This window comes from Typopeltis vanoorti, chromosome 24, assembly GCF_054136105.1.
Source record: "Typopeltis vanoorti isolate ZY-2024b chromosome 24, IOZ_Tvanoo_1.0, whole genome shotgun sequence".
NCBI lineage: Eukaryota > Metazoa > Arthropoda > Arachnida > Uropygi > Thelyphonidae > Typopeltis > Typopeltis vanoorti.
The window spans coordinates 85,731,852-85,754,233 of record NC_143572.1 but is presented as its reverse complement, the minus strand read 5'-3'; the positions used below and the strand labels follow the sequence as shown (position 1 = coordinate 85,754,233).

At 36.0% G+C, this 22,382-nt stretch overlaps 1 protein-coding gene across 2 annotated transcripts in view; it reads left to right on the top strand.

Moving 5' to 3' along the window:
* The window catches only part of Mo25 (calcium binding protein Mo25), a 322,108-nt gene that overhangs the window by 108,038 nt on the left and 191,688 nt on the right, over positions 1-22,382 (top strand). For both annotated transcript variants that reach the window (XM_090413554.1, XM_090413553.1), the window contains exon 4: positions 17,629-17,747. In XM_090413554.1, the coding sequence (XP_090269680.1) occupies positions 17,629-17,747 (119 nt within the window). The remainder of the gene's footprint in view (positions 1-17,628; positions 17,748-22,382) is intronic.

Genomic DNA, 22,382 nt, shown 5'->3' with positions numbered 1-22,382 from the left:
TGAAAAGAATAGCAGCAGTATATTGCATTGGTGGAACCGTACTCCAGGAGATTGATGAGGCCAGGGATTTGGGAGCGTTGGTGGATAGGGAATTGAAGTTTAGAGGGCACATTGCAAAAGTGGCTAAATCTGCTCATCAAATCACTTGGCTTCTGAAAAATACTTTAACATGCAGAGACAAACAAGTCGTTGTTCCTCTGTATCGAGCCTTGATAAGATCCCATCTGGACTACTGTGCCCAGTTATGGGCACCAGGGTTTCTTCGTGATGGGGAGGAAGTGGAGAGGATCCAGAGACGAGTGAACAAGATGATAGAAGGTCTGTGGAATGAACCTTATGAGAATAGGTTGAAGATTTGCGGGTTGCAGAGATTGGACGATAGGCGGAAAATGGGCGATATGATTGTGCCATTCAAATTACTGAAGGGTTTCTATAAGATTAATCCAGATGATAATTTTGAGAATAGGACGTGTGGTGGGAGGACTAGGGGCCATACATGGAAGCTGGACAAGAATGTGGTTAGCAGGGGTGTTAGAGCTAGGTTTTTTACTTGGAGAGTGGTGGATGAGTGGAATAAGCTGCCAGAGTCTGTTGTGGGTGCTACGACCGTGAACGAGTTCAAGGCAAGGTATGATAGATACTGTGTCAATGTCAAATAGTTGTTCTTGACATGATGTTAGGGCCTCCCTCGATGAGTCTGTCGACTCCTTAGAGTTGCCCGGAACAATAATAATAATAAAAAAAAAAATAATAAGAATACCAAAAGTTGCTGATAAGGGAAATTTTGGCACTGGTGGAGCCGAAAACATGCAGATAATTACATTAAAAGCAGATAAAATGGAATAATAACATTTCGACGGTGTAAGCGACAGCTGTGTCACTCATTCCTGCTGGATATGTGCACGTTACAATGATAATAATAATAATTAAACTAAAACAACAACTTGCGAGAAACACAGAAATTAATGTAGTGATGAACTCACAGGAAATAATGTTTTATTCATCAGAATCAGGGTCCCCGGGACCACATACACGATTTTCAATGCACTGACCTTTCTTGTGTACAACAAATTGCATCCAGTGTGTGACATGCTCTATAGCTGAGCATAAGGAGTCTTATTGGATGTTCATAACAGCCCATTTTATGTTCTCTTTCACGACATCAAAATTGGGAATGCCACCAACATACACAACGGATTTCAAATACCCCCACAGCCAAAAGTCAAATGGAGTGATGTCCGGGGATCGAGGCAGCCATGCTGTCGGAAAGAACCCTCTCATTACTGAAATGCTGGCGTAAAAGGGGCTGTACTGAACGTTAAATGTGTGGCCATGCTCCATCCTACATAAAAATTATGGCATCCAAACGTTGTTTTTGCTGCAATGCAGGAATGACAAAATTTTCCAGCATTCGTCGATAAATCTCTCCAGTAATGGAGCAGGTTACAGGACCTGTAGGGGTAATGTGCTCAAAAAAGTATGGTCCTATTATGAAAGTGGCTGTGAAGCCATACCACACGGTTACTTTTGGAGAATGCAGTGGTACTTGCTGGATCGCTTGGGGATGTTCAGATATCTAAATTCTGCAGCTGTGAGTGTTGACCGACAAATTCAGATAAAAATGAGCCTCATTACCCCACAATATTCTCCAAGGCCAGTCATTGTCGACCTACATTAGGACAAAAAACATTATCGTGAAGGTCGTGTGCCTATCATAATCTGCGGTAGTTAGTGCTTGCACACAACTGAACTTATATGGATAGAAGTGAAGCATTTTCTGTAAGATTTTCCATACTGTATTATAAGCCATATCAAGTTTGCGAGCTATGGCACGAGCGCTTGGACCAGTACTGGTTCCTGTGTCGTCAAACATGCAGTAGCAACGTCTGTTACTGTCTCTTCTTGCACTGCTTTCCATCCTCTGCCAGGTCTAACTCCTACTGATCCAGTTTCTTCAAACTTCTTAATCATAGCTCTCAGTGCTACAGCTGACATAGAACCTGTACGCAGGTTATGAAGCCTTCTGAATTCTCGAAGGGCCGCTATGGCATTGTGCTGTTTAAGGTAAAACAACTTAATAAGTAAAGCACGCTGAGGCAAGGTAGGACGCATATTGCGCCCAATTCGTCAGTCATTCTAATAACTCCCTGAATTCCCAATCCCTTTTTAAGTGGAATTGGTGGCGCTGCTGTCACGTACGCACAGTAAAATTTGCATAATCCTTTTTTACCTGCGTTTACTGCAAATATTTGACTGCTTTTGACTCTTCCAGTGCCAAAATTTCCTCTATCGGCGACTTTTGGTACTGAATCTTTTTTTTGCAGAATTCATCTCCGTGTATTAGTTTTAGCTACAGATACCTCCAAAGAGGGAAAGTTAATTTATGGCCACCCTATATATATATATATATTTTTTTTTTTTTTTTTTTTTTTTTTTATAATAAAACATACAGAACCTGGAGATTTTTTGTTTTATTAGTTATAAAAAACCACATCTGTAAATCCCTTCCATTTTTGGTTTTCTAGACCTTTCTACAATGTGCTCCATGACAGCTGTTAATGTTACTTGTTGCAGCCCTTATTTCTGCACAAATGTTATCCTGTAGGGTTAACTGAAGGAAAAGATGTATTTGAGCAAGCCCCACACAATATAACAGCTGAAGAAGAGCATTCAAGCAGTAATTAGGGCTGCAGTGAGTACAGCTGTCGTGGAACATGTTGTAGAAAGGTCCCATCTTCGTGAAGCCAAAAATGGAAGGAATTTACGTGATGTGGTTTTTCATAACTAATAATAATAATAAAAAAATCTCTGGGTTCTGTATTTCATTATAACAACAAACAAAAAATAATAATAATAAATATATGCTTAAACCCCTTTGTGACATGGGCCACCCTTTATTAACTTGGATAAGATATTAGCTGATTTATAGCTGTTAAAAAAATGATATATGGTGTGGGATGTGAGTCTGCAAGATTTAAAATAACAAGATAAGTTGAGAGATACATCAGTCTTTACACCACCATTGTAATTCAAAGACTGATTTGTGATGATAAGATTTAAGACTCAAATTTATACACCACAACAAAGGCACTGTGAGTTCAGGTGAAACACTTATAGCATTTGTACAGATACTACATCAGTCCTGTTGCTAATTTCTTATTCAATTTATTATTCAATTTATGCGGTAGTATCTGTACCTGAATTTGCTTGTCCAGTGGATTTAGCATTGAGCTCATGACACGTTACTAGCTCTTAGCAAAATGGGCTCTCATTAGTTGGACAGTCATATCTGCCACCCACATTCTATCCTCATTCAGTAATTATTATTTCACATTCATTCTTTTTCTTTTGCAGCATAATGATGAAATTCTTTTGGGTTGCATTTAACTTGCAGAGCTAATTTCTTTTCATATGCAGACTTAGCTTTATGGACAATACTTGTAGCTCTTTTGTCCTTATTATAATTTTCATAACTGACATCATTCTTTTGCACTCAGTGTTTCTTATGCATCATTTTCTTAAGAATCTCTTGCTTAATGAGATTGCACATCCATTTCCTATGACCTTACTCATTCTTAGAGTGCTAAGGACACATTCCTATATTAAATAATTTAAGTTTTTTTGTTTTTAATGCTTGCCATGCACTTCTGATTTCTTTCGCATGTATCAACCAATACCATTGGACCATGCCTAGTATTCTCCTCAGTTGATCATTTCCTGTTTTGTAATTCAGCAATCATTTTCTGAATGGAGCATCCATATACTCAAATACTTTTTAGGTCAGTATGACATGATCCTTGTCACCAGCCAGGGGCAGAACAGTCATATCTTTAAATGAAACAACCTCCCCCTCCCCCAACTATAATCTTTTTGACCTCATGTTCCTTCTTTTGCATGCTGCATGAGGAAATTGTCCCTCCACAGCTCGTTAAATTTGCCTTCGTTCTTATGAGATTTCAGTTATTTGAACATTGATTGGAACATTAATTGGTCAGATAATTAGTCACCCATGATGATTACTCATTTAGCACTAATCAGACTGATTTGGTGATGCATTTCATTGTCACTGATTTACTAGGTCTGTAACAACATCCCACCATGTATTTGTTTTAGGTTAGACTTCCCTCAGACCAAATACTTTTCAACTCACTGCTACATGAACAGTTGTTACTAATATATTATAATTATTACTTTTTACCCTGACTGGACTGAAGCCATCAGATATCATTAGCAACACATCTCTCCTCTATCTTCTCTCTCCTTCCTAAAAATACTTTACTTCTGATTTCTAGCTATTAGAGACATACTAAATGGTATCTGTACCAGATACCATTTAGTATGTCTCTAATAGCTAGGTCTCACTAATACCTACATATTTACCCAGGATACAAGTTGTATCTCTTTGTTCCTGACATTTTCATACAGACATCAGTTACCTCCAGGTCCTTTTGTATACCCACCTGTATAGTCTACATGACCCATGTAGACTATGTAGACTATATAGACAATTTATATATGTAGACTATACAGACAGTTTATATATGTAGACTATACAGAAATTTTATACATACATAAATATATTTATGTATAAAAGCCTATTCTTCAGCTGGAATATGAGCTGCATTCAAATTAACATGATGTTACTGTATAGTGATGTTACATCTGGACTCTGACATTTGGAAGTAGAAAGTTGATAATGCTATCCTATCTCCTTTTTGCTTAATACGATAGTGCATTTCTGGTAACTGTAATCTGCAGAATGAACGCTTTTCACATGGGTTGTACATATTTTTTATAAACAATTTTTATATTGCTGTAAACAATACTAGTCTTCCTCTTGGTATTGTTCCTGACAATACCTGTCTTGCTATCCTTTCCTATCCCATTCTGTTTAAGTGACCATACCACCTGAGATTAACTCTGCTAACACTTTCCTGGCTTGCAGTGTCGACTACTCTCCTAATATTTTAATTTTCAATATAATCTTTTGACTACTTGTATATGGAAATATGACTTCTGCATTTCATTCAACTTTGATGTCACTTCTGCGTCTGGCACCCACTGTTGAGACCTCAGTAAAGGTTGAAAACTGTCTGGGTAGTGGCCCCTTCTAATGATGCATTGCATTATATATGTCCATAAGGATATGTATGTTGCATTATGGGATACTAAGGCAATTGATGTGAAGTCATCAGCCTCTATGTACGAGTAGTCCAGTTGTGAAGTGACTTCATGTGCAAACTTTGTTTGCTTACGCTTGAAAAAAGGATGAATTAATTTTTAATTTACATCTTTAATTTATAGTATAACCAAGTGAAAAAACTTTCAACAGCTAATTTCCCTCTTATTCCATCTAAATTTATCCAGTTAACTTTCTGCCATATCATTTTTGCTAATTGCAGTTGTCAATTCCCATGTTTAATTTGCCATCTTTACTAAAAAAATTGTGCTTAAATAGCTGAAATATTTTACTTGTTTTTTTTATCTTTTCTTTGTTGTTAAATTATATATCATTAGGATAAATAAATAAAACTGTATATTAGTGTTATATATAACTATATCTTTTAATGGTGTAAATAATATATACAGATTATACTGTATCTCACTGATTTTTTTTATCTTTGTGTATTTGCATTCTGTAAAAAGATGCAAGTGTAATCAAGTGTAACTTCAGTGTTATTCCACTACACACATGCTTGTAGAAACTGCTCTCCCTTTGAAAAGAGTATACTATTATTATATGTTATATGTGGGTAAACCCAGAGTAGTAGAGGACTGGGAGTTGCACTGATGCAGTTGTCTATTGGTAATTTAATGTTATGAGCTAGTAGTATGTTGTATAATCTATATCAGATTGATACAGAAGGAATTATAAAAAGAGTGGATGTTAAGATGGGAAGAGCGAGAATCCATCCCTGGAAGTTGTATAAAGATGTGGTGAAGAAAAGTGTTATACTTTTTTAGAGTTGTTACTTGTTAGTGGAATGCATTGTTGGCATGCATTGTGAATGCAGGTAGTGTAAATAACTTCAAAGCTCATTATGATGATGAGTCTGTTGACTCCATTATAGTTACCAAAATAATAATAATAATTTTTACTGAAAGATTTTTTTTGTTCTATACATGCTGACTAAATCTCATGAAAACTGTGACTTGAAAATTATTAAAAAATTGTTTTTTTTTAATTTTATATTATGCATCATCAGTGAAGAGTGTAAAATTGGAACCATGTACACACACACAAACACACACACTGCGCATGTTTGTGTGTGTGTGTGTGTGTGTGTGTGTGCATGTTCCAATTTTACACTCATCAACTGTAGCCAGAAAGCAACAAAAAGCAAGGCAATAACTTTTGTATAGGTATCTATAAAAAAGTTATCGCTTTGCTTTTTGTTGCTTTCTGTTCACTCATCAGACTGCAGTGCTGTATTGGATATATCTCAGTAGTCAATTGCTGGTGTTAATAGTAATGACTCTTAGATTATTGCTGTAGATAGGTAAATAGCTGAAGGTATGTATAAGTTGGTGTCCCAAGTACCTCAGCTAAAGATGCCATTTTTTTTTCAGGAATTGAGGATATGGTCTTGCCCTGTATGTGGTCAAAGGTGTTATTTCAAACCATTAATGGTGTTATTTGTGCATTGAATAGCAATGTTTAGTAATGGCTATATTTAGTAATGGCTCAAGTAACATAATGCACAGATATGGCCTGACTGGCAGTTTTTTAGAGAAAGAGTGAGAGCACTTTTGGTATTGCCAGGTATTAGTTATTTTTTTTATGAAAGTAAAGAGTGTTTTGCTTTCTTTTTACTATGTCAGAGTATAGATTTAGAAAAAAGATTGAGAGATTTCTGAATTTTTCTTTTAATCATTTAGATTTTTCTTTGTCATCATATTCTTAATATGCATGCACAAGGTATATGGTGTTACATTACTAATAATTTTCTGTCAAGTCTTCAGTCTTCCTCCAAATTAGTATCATGCCAGAATTCCAATATTGTCAGATCTTATATTTCAGTCTTCAGTCTTCTAAAGCATTTAACTGGCATCAATTCCACCTACATCTTAATTTTCCTCTTGGTCTCTTTCCTGTCATCCTGGAATCAAACACTTGTTTTGCTAACCCTTCCTCTTGCATTCTGTTTAACTAAATATAACACCTTATTGCAGGCGTAGACTTCTGTGGCTAATTGTTTCAAAAGATATATTTCGGCGATTACACCACATTTTTTTATTCAGTTATTCAGTTATATAAAACACTGAGATAATAGTTCCCGACAAGTTTCGTAAATCGTAGGATTTACATCTTCAGGGGGTAAATTGTATAACTTAAAGTTTAAACAAGAGAATTAATAAACACAAATCATAACCGTCTGGCTATTCATAAAACTCAAATAACTGAATGCAGATATATAACGTTATTGACGTTGAACAATACTGGACGATCTCACGTGTTCTTGTTCTCGTTCATACAGTCCGAGCTCAGATTGAGGTAGATTTTTTATTGAACACCAAAAGGACGTACAATACAAAAGAGAACAAAAAACAGGTCTTGCTTTCCATACCACTTCCACTGGACACGATGTACTCTGGCAAAAAACCACAATGTCATACATAGAAAACAACAGTTATATAAGAAAATTTAAATAAGCTGCTAATATGCTAAAAAACCCAACCCAATGCAATAAAAATCAAGGTTTAATTCTCCATCAAGTGTGGTCAGCTCTAATGAAAAATCTACCTCAATCTGAGCTTGGACTATATGAACGAGAACAAGAACACGTGACATCGTCCAGTATTGTTCAACTTCAATAATGTTATATATCTGCATTCTGTTATTTGAGTTTTATGAATAGCTAGACAGTTATGATTTGTGTTTATTAATTCTCTTGTTTAAACTTTAAGTTATACAATTTACCCCCTGAAGATGTAAATCCTACGATTTACGAAACTTGTCGGGAACTATTATTTCAGTATAATAAATTTAGTTTAATCCTTTATCCAAGTGTGAGCAAACAAAGTTTGCGCCTGAAAGTATCTTCAGGACTGGGTTAAGGTGGTACAACACCAGGGCAACTCGTTGCAAAGGTGGAGCAAGATACCAACACTTGGATAAAGGATTAAACTAAATTTATTATACTCTAACCAAGTGAAAAAGGTGGAGCAAGCTACCAACACTCCTATCTCGGTATCTCCTATAATGCAAAACACTATAGGAGATACCGAGATAGGAGTGTTGGTAGCTTGCTCCACCTTTGCAACGAGTTGTCCTGGTGTTGTACCACCTTAACTCAGTCCTGAAGATACTTTCAGGCGAAACTTTGTTTGCTCACACTTGGATAAAGGATTAAACTAAATTTATTATACTCTAACCAAGTGAAAAATAAACTTTCAATATTATTTCAGTGTTTTATATAACTGAATAACTGAATAAAAAAATGTGGTGTAATCGCCGAAATATATCTTTTATAACACCTTATATTAGCGTTGCACATTTTCCAGATTCAGATCACATAAGCTTTTCTTTTAGGAATTATTTATAACTTTTACTTCTTCTGAAGTAGCTTCTCCAATTTGGAGGTTAGCAACATGGTCAGGGTTGGGTTGGGTTAGGTTAGCATGCCAAAAAATCATCAAAACCATTGGGGAGGAGACCTATAAATCATCTTTAAGTAATGCAGAGAACCAACTGGGCTTCTGATCTAATATGCTGAATGATATAATCACGTAATCACAAGAAAGATATTTATTTAACCAAATATTTATCCGTTACAGGTTCGAACGTTTGTTCAAGGAAAGCGTGGGCTCCATCATCCCAACCTGAATCGTAATGACTGCATATCTATATCAAAAATCTGGGAAAGCCTAATCAAGATTACTCATTAATTTTTTTTTTTTTTTTAATAGCAAATTCAATCATGTTTCTACTTCAAAATATTTCGTTTCATACTTAGTGATATAACATCACGCGGCATGTTCTAATTTCAACGATCTATTGTTAGTATTCTAGCTTGTATATTTTTTAAACTGTTCTTGTAATACCACCGACGATGGTCTGCTATTTCCAGACCGAAATATTTGGTTAAATAAATATCTTTCTTGTGATTACGTGATTATATCATTCAGTCTTATGTCGCAAGTATCCTTAAAACAACGATCTAATATGCAATCCTTCATGTGGTACACCCAGTAAGTACCAATGGGTACTGAATGAATGAGGATAGGCTAGCAATATGGAACTTACCCAATCAAATTTTACTCTCTATTGGCTTAAACCCGAAATAAACATGATGGTACTCCATGATAAGATGTTACATGCCAGCTGGGGCATTGCCTGGTTAAACAAGGGGATGCCCTGCTGTTTTTATCATGGAATTAGTCAAAACAGTGAAAAGTAAACTACCAGAACAAACTCTAACTCAGCATCTAGAAGAACCCAGTGTCAGAAGAATTGGTGATAGGAATCCTCAACAGAGAGAAAATTGAATTAGCAGAAAACAGAAAATGTACCACATGGACATAATTAGCATTATTGAGATAAAGATGATTAAAACAGGGGAGATACTAAATAATCAGTATAGTGTGCTATATTTGGGCAATAATGATCAGGGAAACGAAGGAGTAGGAATAGCTTTCAATAGAATTATGTGGGAAAAATTTCAAAATAGGAAAACAGACAATGGGAACTTTAATAAATTTAGTCTAATCCTTTATCCAAGTGTAAGCAAACAAAGTTTGCGCTTGAACTGAGGCAACTCGTGGTAAAGGTAGACTAATCTCATCACTTGTCTTAGTATCTCCTATAATACAAAGCACATCTCCTTGTGGACATGTATAATGCTATGCATTAAGGGAAGGGCCACTGTCCAGACCGGTTTCGACCTTTATTGAGGTCTCGTCAGTGGGAGCCAGGTCCAGAGGTGGTGATACTAAGGTGGAAGTAACGGAGAAGTCATATACGAGTTGCCAGAAAGGTGTCTCACCTTATTAAATTACTCTGGATTAGAGAAAGATGTTGGAAGTTTTTTCCCACTTAGTTAGACTATAATAAATTTAATTTAATCCTTTATCCAAGTGTAAGCAAAACTTTCAACACCCAAGTCAATGAGACTTATTTGTGCCTATGTCCAACAGGAGGTTCTCCTAAGAAAGAGGTGGAGGAATATTTTGAGTCATCAGAGAAGGCAGTTGACATAAAGAAAATAGAAAAAGTTATCCTTGTAGGTGATCTAAACAGCAGAGTAACGAATGAATCCCACCAGTCACACAGAAACGTTTTGGGAAAATTTGGAGAAAAGGGCATGATTAATAATGATAAATACCTGTTGGATTTCTGCTCAGGATATGGACTGTTCATTATTAACCATCTTCCAACATAAAGATGTGTATAAGTTCACATGGAGGGAAAAAATAAGAGACTAATTTACTATGTTACTGTGTATCTATCTTTCTGCTGTTCAGGATACAAGTGCATACAGAGGATTTGAAATTGGAAGTGATTATCACTTAGTTTCATATAGGATAGTAATGACTATCGGATTGAAAAGAACAATATGTAAGAAAGTTTTAAAAATAATTAAAATTGAGCATCTTTTACAGCTGAACTGTAAACTCAGCTATACAAACATTATTCAAGAAAAAAATGAAGCAATTTGAAAACAAGAACTTTGGAGGCATTGGCAAACTATGGAGAAAAGATTGATCGATTCATCCAGGGGAGACATGTGATGAGGTAGTCTGCAAGAATAGAAGAATAAGAACACCATGGTGGATACAAGAAGTTAAAAAAGCAGTTCTGAAAAAGAAGAAAGCAGACTGCAGGTTCCTAGCGAATAAGTCAGTAGAAGCCCTAGAAGAATACAGAGAAAAATATAAGAGAGCTAAGTTATGTGTAAAAGTAACTAAACAGAAGGGAAGACTTTGGTAAGAGTATAGAAGATATCAGGAAGGTGGCAAAATGTTTTGGAGGTGATTGAAAAAGCTTAAAAATGGAGGAAAGAGTACTGTAAAAGAAATCATACATGACATGAAAAACTGATGATAAGGATATCCTCGATGCCTGGAGTAATTACAGTCATCCTTCAACTTATGTTGGGGTTCCATTCCATCCAGCAGGATATAAGTCGATACATTAAATCAATAGAGTTATAGAGGTTAGGGACTTAACTGTAAAGTATACTGTAATAAGTATACTGTCATTTTAATTTTTAAACCTTATAAAAACTACTATACTATGCATTATTGTCACTATAAAAGAGGAGAATAATCACCAAAATCTTCCTCCACAATCACATCTTCCTTACTTTCCCCATGTGAAGGACCAGGCTGAGGCTCTTCTGGTGTAACCTCTGTTTTTTTGTTGAAAATGTCCAATGTGCTTTGCTTATTCCTCTTCTTCTTTTCATCATATGTTTGTTTATAGCAAGTAAATGCATCACGTACTTTAATTTTTACTAATAAGTAGTGTTCACCATTGGGGTCAACGTCTTCAGCCATTTTGAGAACATTGCTAACTGCAGAGAACATTTCTTCAAGACCCTTCACTGTGAATGGTTTAACTACTACCTCTTGTTTCTCTTTTCCCTCTTCCTTTTCTCATTCTTCCTCTTTTGCAACATGTTGTTCCTCCAGTTCGGCCAATTCTTCAGGGACACTTTCTATGAGTTGAACTATGTCGTCATCATTCACTTCGAGATTCAGATTTTTTCATTGGTTTTATTGTGTGCGCGCCAAGTGGGATCTCTGTCTAAAGGTTTATAAGTATTAGAATCTTCAAGTGTATTCCTTACACGGAATACACTTCCCTCAAAGAATTAAAATCAGACAAAAATATCGTTATAAACAAAGCAGATAAAGGGAATGCAACAGTAGCTTTGAACTCTGAAGATTATAATAATAAAATGAAAACTCTTCTTGAAGATTCTAATACCTATAAACCTTTAGACAGAGATCCCATTCCTGCTTGAATCTTTAAAGCTCAGCCTTTCGATGGTGTCAATCCATTTGTTCTTTCTAGCTTTATTTAGGCTGTCAATAAGATCATTTGCGATGTCTACATGTCTGCTATTCAGAAAGTCATTATAAAGTGCTTTGCTGGTTTCATTTCAGCCAGGTATGTATTCTTTTCTAGCATCGCTAGGGATGTTTTTTGATTGTAGATATTACTATTTTCACAAATCTTCAGTAGTTACTAGATTGTGGTGGAATCCAGCACACATTTTTATCTAGATCTGATGAGAAGCTGTACCAGTTTGTTTGCCTTGGAAAAATTCCGTGGCATTGATTATTGAGGGCCCACCTCAGTGTTAGCTGTGTGGAATCTTCCTATAACATGAAGGCTGGTTGGCACTGGGAGGTCTCTTTGATTGGTTGTAACAAAACATGTCAGGCTTGGTGCCACTGTTCAATCTAGCCAAGTTAAAAGTGCAATTATCCTTGGGATTGAAAATAAGCTGTATGTTATTTGCACCTGCCACTTGACTAGCTTGGCACCATTTGCATCAGTTTCTCTATGATCCCATTGAGTATGATGACTGCTAAAGTCTCCAATATAAACAGCAGGGTGTATTAAGGCTGACTAAACTTCATCAGGCCAGCTTGTAGATGGTGGCTTGTAGATATTAATTATTTTTTAGTCGTTAACATCACTATCAGAAATGAAACAGACTTTGGTGAGTGAATTTCGGACATAAGTGGCTATCCCATACCTCTGATGTATGTAGCTCCTATAAAATTGAAACCCAGAATGGAGCCTCTTTCTCGTAGTTGCAACTCATTGCTTGCATGGACTTCTTGTATGATGGCAATGGCAATTCTGTTGTCATTAAGAAGTCTAGTAAGACATTCACTCTTAGCCCTGCTGATACTTTCTATATTCAGCTGGCAGATTCTGAGCAGTTGTCCAAGGTTGACAGGATGAGTCCTAGTTTCCATCATTGTAACCTGATACTTCTTATGAAGATTTTTCATCTTTTTCCTAGTTGGTTCTCTAGAGATGTTAGACGACACACCCTTATCAATTTCATTTGATCCAGATGCGATATCAACGTTTTCTTGTTGCTTAGAGCTGCTTGTATTTGCTATATTGCTCTCTTTTGTGGGTTTTATAAATCCAATCTTTAATTAATGATCCATACTTAAGAATTTGAAAGCTAAAAAAAATTAACGTATTTACTCAAATATAACTCTCACTTTTTTCTCAAAATTAAAGCTAAAAAATCGTGGTGCGAGATATATGCAGAGATTTTCAAAAACTAAAGTTTTCAGAAAAAAACTGAAAATTGTGTGACTTACCAAGAACTATTCGCTATCACTATTGGCATCGAGAACATTTTCCTTGTGTGCATCGTCAAAGTCATCTACCCAAATAGCTTCGTTATCTTTCCCATTATTTCAAGCAAAAATTACCAGTAATTTACAAGACTTGAGATACGTAGAGCAGCTATGAATAAGTGCATATGATTGGTACGGTATTAACAAAAGATTGCACGAACCAAAGACAAATTAGCATTTCAACAGTTGAGTTGAAATGTTAATTCTCTTCAACCAAATTCCATAATATCTGAAACACAGTCACTATATATATATTTCTTAGTTTTAACGCGTTCACGACGGGGTGGTGTCAAGCAAAACCATATGCTGCACCGGCAACATATGGTTTTGCTTGAGTCTATACAGCAGTTTCTATTGGAGGGGAGATGTGATTCATTAGTTAGTGCCATTTTTTTTATCCCAGTTGTCTCTAATTGCACTATTTGTTGAGAAATATAACTATTTCATGCATCAATGATGCATAGCTGAAAATTGCCACGTACCCCCGGGAATACGTGTACCACACTTTGAGAAACACTGGAATACAGCATGGAAGATTATTGCATAAATTGGAGAATATGGGTTTGGATTATTAGCGTGGTTAAGAGAATAACTGACTGACGGATATCAAAAAGTGGTATACAGGGACATGTGAATCTTCAAGATTTAAGGTAACTAGTGATGTACCACAAAGATCAGTCCTTGTGGTACATTAATGACATTTGGAAGGATTTGACAGGCAACATACAGCTATTTGTTGATGATACAAAAATCAGTAGGGTAATCAGGAATGCTGCTGATATGCAGTACTTGCCAAATGATTTGAATTGACTGGAATTGTGGGAATGAAAAAGTGGTTGTCAGTTTAATGTCAGTAAATGTAAAATGATTGAATAGATATCCAGTGTTTTATTATATTGGTGGGATTATGCTAGAAGAAACTGATGGGGTTAGGAATCTTGGAGTGTTAGTAGATAGAAAGCTGAAGTTCAGTAGCCATCATGTAGCAAAGATTGCAAATACAACTCGAAAGATAATTGCAGTGCTGAAACAAACTTTCACATGTAATGATAAGGATTTCGTTTTGCCTCTTTACAAGACCTTGATAAGACCTCACCTGGACTGTTGTGTGCAGGTCTGGTTTCCATTGTAATTCTGATATAGTGGAGAGAGAGTGCAAAGGAGAGTGTTAAAAACGATGTCATGATTGTGGAATACTGATTATGAAGACAGATTGAGAATTTGTAGACTGCAGACACTAGCAAACAGGAGAAAGAAGGGTGATATGATTGAGACTTACAAACTTCTGAAAGGATCATACAGGATTTAATTTCATAGAATTTTTCATTCTATGAAATTTTCACAATTAGGGTTAGCATCACTTGTTTCATTTGCTCTTCTTTTCAAAGTCCTAGTTCTAAGCCACTTTTCCATTGTTAAAAAATATATAAATATATAATACTGGGGTTAACTCAGGACACACTTTGTCCAAGTATCACTTAGCACTTCTCAAGATATACTGAGCCATGGTTGAAAGAGGGGAACCTTCAATAATGAAAATCAATAAACAACAAGCCATTGGTTGAAATGTGGACAACACATGTTCACTTCAAATCTGACAAAACAGCAAGGGAAGCGGAAGCGATAAAACTATATTATTGTTCACTTCACCCCTCTTTTATTATTGTCATTCTGCCGCTACAAATTTACGGCAGAATGACGAATAATAAAAAGAGTGACGTGAACAACAATATAGCTTTATTGCTTCCGTCTTTGAACATTCTGACGATATTTGTTGTTGTTTTTTAAAGTCCCCATTTGATTTCAATAATTCTTTCTTACTTATTCAATTTTAATTTGTTTAGATAATTAAAAAATATATATATTTATTTAATTAATTTAAGTCTGCCTGCAGACCACAGGTGGTCCACAGACCACAGGTTGAGAAACACTGCTTTAGAACATAAAGTTATATGGGTGTTAAGATGTTATGACATCTAGTTTTTGTGTTGGGTGGTGGTTAGAGCTTATGTGTATATGTCGGTCAGTAGGTGTAGGCTTATGGTAAACAATTAAGGAAGGACTGTTGGAAGGAAGTCCTTTGACGAGTGTATCTAGAAATGGAAGCATGTTCTGACTTTTAGTTTCAATTGCAAATTGTTTGTGTAGGTGCCTGAAGAAGGTGTCTAAAGTTTGGAGGCCATAACAAAAACATCAACAACATACCTAAGCCATACTTTAGACTTTAAAGTTAAAAGAATCTGGAGCACATTGTTCAAAAGCTTCCATATAAAAGTAAACAATTGGGAGAGATAAAGGTGAGTTAATAGTTGTATCTTCTTTTTGCAAGTAAAAAGTATTTTGCAGCATAAAGTAACCAGAACCTGGTATATGGTCAGAGTGCTGTGATATTGGGCTGCAATTTGGCCTGTAAAAGAATTGTGTCATCATTATTATTATTATTATTATTATTATTATTCCTGATACCTCCAAGGAGTCCGAAGACTCATCGCGGGAGGACACCTACAACTGTCTCTCCACCTAACCTCTACTACGAATCATCTCCATCAACGCCATCTACCGCCCACCTCCAACACCACCACAACTAGTAATTTTTGTCTGTAAATTGCGTGTGTTCTGAAGGGCCGATTTGTATGTATGCGGGGTGAAAAACCCGAGTTTCCGGGAGAAAAAACCCTGCTACCTCCGTATGAGATCGGCTAACTCACCTTCGATTGAAATCGATCAGATAAAGATTCCTCCCGTCGCGACGAGAATCGAACTTAGGCCTATTCCAATCGAAGGGCGCAATGTACCGTCGTTCTTCCAATTGCGCTACGGAGGCGCTATTGATTGGGATAGTTTGAAAAGGGTAGATATGTCTAAACTGACGATTTTTTCAAATCATTATCACTTTGGCATACTGTTTGAAAAGTAATGTAACTTGTCTTTGTATATACACGATGTTGATAAAAGAATTTAGACTTAGTTGTCAAAAAAAAAATGCTTTTAAATTATATTGTTAGTACCATGTGGGACCACCTTTGGCCAGAATGATAGCACTACTCTTCAGGGCATGCTTTAAACCAGTTTCTGATATGTCACAACAGAAATATTTTTCCATTACTCTCACAGAGTCACTTCCACTGTTGATGGCCCCTGTCATATGGAGCAAATTCAGCATTCTAATTTGTCCCAAATATGTTTGATGAGGTTGAGGTCTAGACTTTGAGCTGGCCAATCCAACACTTCATTGTATTGTGGAAACTATTCTCAGACACACAGTGCAGTATGGCATAGAACATTGTCATGCCAAAACATGCAAGGGCCACAGTTGAAGTACTTCCACAGCGTTGGAAGCATGAAGTTGTCCAGGAGTCCAGATGGCCAACAGACATCATGGTTTTGGACATGTCTATCCAACTGAAATCCACTACCATTACCAAGCCTTCAACAAATTTGACAGCTGGAATGATGCAGTCCTGCTGGAACTGTTCCCCAGGTATTCTCTAGATCCAAACATGACCATCGGATTGAAACATTTGGAAGTGTGATTCGTCACTCCACAGAACCCTTTTCTAATCATCTATGGTCTAGGAATGGTGTGAAAGACCTATCGAAACATTCTTTAGTGTTGCTCTCTGTGGCTTGTTCGCAGTAGCTCTGCCCTTGTAATCTAAGCATGTAACTCTCTGTGGACAGTTCTAGTGCTGACAGATGCCCTGCTGCTGATAATGTACAGGATGTTCGAACATTCTAATACAGAGCTCGTCAATCTCGGTCAGTGAGAGTCAATGGCCTCAAAGTATTTTCCTGCTGTGGTAGCACTATCAACTTTCCATCTACAAATGACATAAACATTGGTGGATTTGGTATATACTGATATGTATAGCAATGTTACGGACAGAAACACCACTGATTTGACACCCAACAACCATCGTACATTGAAGTCTGTCATTTCATCTGAACATGGCATCTTGACATCAAATACAGTGTAAAACATGCAGCACATCCCATCTTTTATCACCAGACTTATGCAGACACTCTGAATATTTGTATGTGGTAGAATCTGAAATTTGCATGGCATGTAAGGTGTCCAAATACTTTTGTCAACATAGTGTATATGTGTATGCTCCAGATGACCTTCATATGAGGTCAAAATGCCAGAAAATTAAAGGAATTATTCGTAACTTGGATGTAGTCTTCATAAATTATCAAAATCATTTTAAATTATTAGTTTTTAATTAATGACAGGTATGCTACTTTTTTTAATTACTCAATTTTCCCATTCTAAATATTTCCTTTCTTCTATAGGGAAAAAAGGATGTTGCACAAATATTTAACAATATTCTACGAAGACAAATTGGCACAAGATCTCCTACAGTAGAATACATATGTACTAAACCTGAAATTCTTTTCACTTTAATGAGAGGGTAAGTTGGGATGACTTATTTACAAAATAGAATACTCAACAGAATTGTTTTTGTCAGTTTGTATTAATGTAATTCTGCTAGCAGCACTGTTTTTTATATATTTATATATTATTACTACTACTATTATTGATGTTTATCTTCTGCAGAAGACTTAAATCCTTTAAGGTCAAGGCATTAACTCATAAAGTATTAAAATTCTTATTTTATACATTTACATATATATGGCTTCTATCAAATATGTTTAGGACCAGTTTTTATGTATGAAGGGAGCACTGGTATTCAAAAGGAAATCAGTCCACTTGAGTCGACTGCACATGCAGTCTGAGACTGACTAGTTCAATGTTTCCAGATGGAAACAGCAGGTAAATGAATAATCACCAATATAGCTAAAATAATGAGTATGTTAAAAGCTTCAGCACCACCACAGGTCGAAAATACAGTCAATTCTTACTGTAGTAAACTTATTATTATTATTACGTGACACCTTCAGGGAGTCTTTGGACTCCCTGCAGGTGTCATGAGTTGTAGAGTAGGTGCCCTCTCTCAAGGGGAGGGCACCTACTCTATAACTCATTGCCTTCACCACTCTATCCACCAACTACAACGAACTGCAACTACCATCATCTACACCAACGCCATCTACCGCCCACCACTAGTATTTTCACAATCACAGACATCCATATCCTTGGCAGGATTCAAACCCACAGCCTTTTGGCAGAGCAGATACTCTAATCACTCGGCCAACTAGGCTAAGATCAAAATAATACTGTGTTTTAATGGGAGATTTGCTAGTGAATTTTCTTTTCTTCTTTCTCATTCATCAGATGATGGTGTTAAGAATTTTCTTTATCAAAGCGTTTTAGAGCCTTGGCCAGGAATTTTTGGAATTCCTGGCCAAGCATGTTTTTATTATTTTTATAAAACACTACATTGAATTCACCCAGTATAATTTTTTATACTGGGTGAATTCAATGTAGTGTTTGCTGTATTGGGAGCAGACTGTATTCACACTTATAGATTATTTTCTCTCATTCTCAAATATCCTTTATTTTTACTTTGTTTTTATACATATTCATACATAGACATAATAGCAGTACTGATCCCCCCCTCCCCCCATTAATAACTGGCTAATTCTTTCTTGTATACTTTGCTGATTTAAATTTTCAATTCAGATGAGTTAGCTGATCTCATATAAAGGTAGCAGGATTTTTCTCTCCAAAACTCGAGTTTTCAACTGCATACAGGCAAATCAGTCATGAGAACACATGCAATTTACAGACAGAATAATACTGGTTGTGGTGGTGATAGTCAGTAGATGATGTTGCATGCTTGATGGTAGTATTTGGAGGATTAAGTATGGGAGATGATGAATTTGTGTATAGTGGAGCAGGGTGCCCTTCTGCAATGAGTTCTTGGAAGTGTCATATAATAATCAAACGTTCAGTCACTCTGATGCTTTTTTTACCTAGAGGTGCTGCATTTCGTTTTCTTCTTTTTGTTTCTCCTACATTATTTTTCCACAAGACTAAAAACTGCTTTTCTATCTATCTATTCATTTTTCATCCATCATACAGGTTTTCCCTTTCTTTTCACTTTTCCCTGTTTTTTTTTTTTAACAAATAATAAATATATAGGTTTTTATTAACTTTCATTTTCTTTTTAGAATTATCATTATTGCTCATAAAGAAACACAAATTCAGTTTAATTCATGTATTTGTATATTTTAAATTGAAACTACATTGGTACATAAACACAATCCATTTTTTGTATGCAATAATTATAAAATCGAATGTTGGGCTCTTTGTAAGAATTCACACAAAGAAATTTTATGACACAAGACATGAATGCTAAGCATGGATTTTTACAAGTACTATTTTACATGGACAATAGCTCTAATAATCACTTTTGATATGATTCTTCTTTTCCTTACTGTGTCTCCTCTCTTATTACATAAATTTATTCATTTTGACTTCCTATCATGTTACCTCTACCAATTCTGTTTATTTCCATACTTAATTTGCTTTCAGCACTAAAATTGTGCTAAATAGTTGAAATTGCTACTTACTCTTCCTGAGTCCACCATACAGTTCTGATTTTTCCATCCCTGCAGACCTCACTATTTACTTACTCCTCTGGCTAAATTGACCAGATTTCTTCAGATCTGTTACTGAATATCTGAGGTTTGGTTCTTGTTTTGAAAGTCTCATTTTTTTTATGGAATCATATTTGTGTACTTGATTCTACAGTTCACCTCTGAAAGCTGCTCAACTTTGATTCTTTTTAAAATTTTCTTACTTTTCTTTTCAATATAATATTCAATTTTAAGCTGCTCAAAACTAAGTGAGGATCACTTCGTATTTCATATATTCTGTATACTCTTGCAGTCCTGAACCAACATGTAGATATCACTATCAGCAATCACACAGTCAAATGAGACATGTTATTTTTTATGTCTTCTCTTCATGTGTTGTGCACATCTTTATGTTGGTGATAACTAGTGCATGTACTGAACAGAAATCCAGCAGGTACTTATCATTATTATTAGCTTTGTTCTTTTTTCCAAATTGTCTCAAAACATTTTTATGTTTGGTAATTTCCTGTTCGGCTGTTTAGATCTCCAACAACCAACTTTTCCTTTTTCTTTGTGTCAGCTTCCTTCTCTAATGTCTGAAAAAATTCCTTAATTTCTTTCATAGTATAACCTTCTGCAGGACCATTGGCACAGTGATAATCTTCTTGAATGGGAGGCTCTTCCCATTTCACTCTACTTGGTATTGCCTGCCATTCAGTTTACTTGAGTGGCCAGCAGCATCAAATAGAGTGATATGGACACTGTCCAGCCCCAGATCACTTTACCTACTATTACTTGCTATTCAGGAAGATTATCCTCGTATTTAGAATGCTATAGCTATTTCTTCTTTTCTTTGATCTTTATTGCCTAAATATGACATTTTTATATGTTGCTTAGAAGAATCTCACCTGTTTTAGTCATTTTGTAACACCTGTTATGTCAATCTGGCTCTTATCCGATTCTTCTCCTAGTTTTACTCCTTTTCAATAATTACTGCTGCTCTTATATCAGTGGTCAATATTGAACTTTGGTGATGTTGAGTTGGTGTTTGTTCCAATTGCTATGTTTTGCTATTTGCCCAGATTCTCTGACAAAAGCAGCAGGAGGCTTTGTTTAACTGAGCCAATGCCCTAGTCATGAAATTCTATCTTGTTGTACAATCATTTTATATATTAGCTTAAGCCAATAAGAATACAATTTAGTCAGCAAAATTTCAAATTGCCAGCTCATCCTTTTCATTCAGTATCTTGGTAGATACGTACTTAAGGGGTGCATCACGAGAAGGTGAGGATTAAATGTCCTGGTTGGCAAAGTGGTTAGCGTACCCATTCACCAACCAACAGGTTGTGGGTTCGAATCATACTGTAGGTATGAGGGTGGTCTGAAAAGTTCTCAGTCTTGACCATAGATGGCAACACTGTCGGCAAGATTTTTTTTTTAAGTTTGTACATCTGTCATAAGCATTCATGTGAAATTGCAAGTCATTCTATCAAGTAGTTTATTTTATACAGCTGTCTGAAGCAAAAGTGTTGTCTGTATCCCTTGAAATGCATAAAAATTGAGTATCATGCGGTTATAAAATTCTTTGTAAAAGAAGATTTAGCGGCAAAAGAAATTCATTCGAAGTTCATAAAAGTTTATGGGTATTCTTCTCCTTTGTTTTTGACAATTAAGAAATGGGCTGCCGAGTTTAAACATGGCCGTACCAGCCTTGAAGATGATCCACGCGAAGAATGTCCAAAAAGTGTAACAACACTAGAAATCATTGATCAAGTGCACGATATGGTATTGGATGACCGAGTCAAAGTGCGTGAAATTGCTCAGACTATAGGCATTTCAAAAGAACGTGTAGGATATATTTTGCATGAAGAATTGCATATGAAAAGGCTTTGCACAAGATGGGTGCTGCGCTTATTTGCAGCAGATCAAAAATGCTCTCGCATGAAAATCTCTGAACAGTGCTTGGAGCGTTTTAAACAAGAATAAAACTGATTTTGTGCGTCAATTTATTACTATGGATGAGACTTGGATTCACCATTACACACCAGAATCCAAACAGCAGTCAAAACAGTGGACAGAAGCCAGTTGTTCAGCACCAAAGAAGACAAAATCTGTTCCATCAGCAGGAAACATCATGGCATCCGTGTTTAGGGATGCTGCATTTTGTTTATTAATTATCTTGAAAAGGGTAAAACAATAACTGGCGAATATTATTCCGATCTTTTAACCAGACTAGACGAAAAAAATTAGTGAGAAATGACCCAGTTTGCAGAAGAAAATAATCATCTTTCATCAGGACAGTGCACTTGCCAACAAAGGTGTTTTGGCAATGGAAAAATTAAATGATCTGCACTATGAATTGTTGGAACATCCACCCTATTCCCCAGATTTGGCTCCCTCTGACTTCTGTGTCTTCCCAAAACTAAAACTCTTTCCCACTGGTCAGTGTTTTTCTTCGAATCAAGAGGTGATTGCATCTGTAGAGGGGTATTTTGCAGATCTTACTGAAAACCACTACAAGGAGGAATAATGGCGCTGGAGCATCGCTTGAATAAATGTATTAG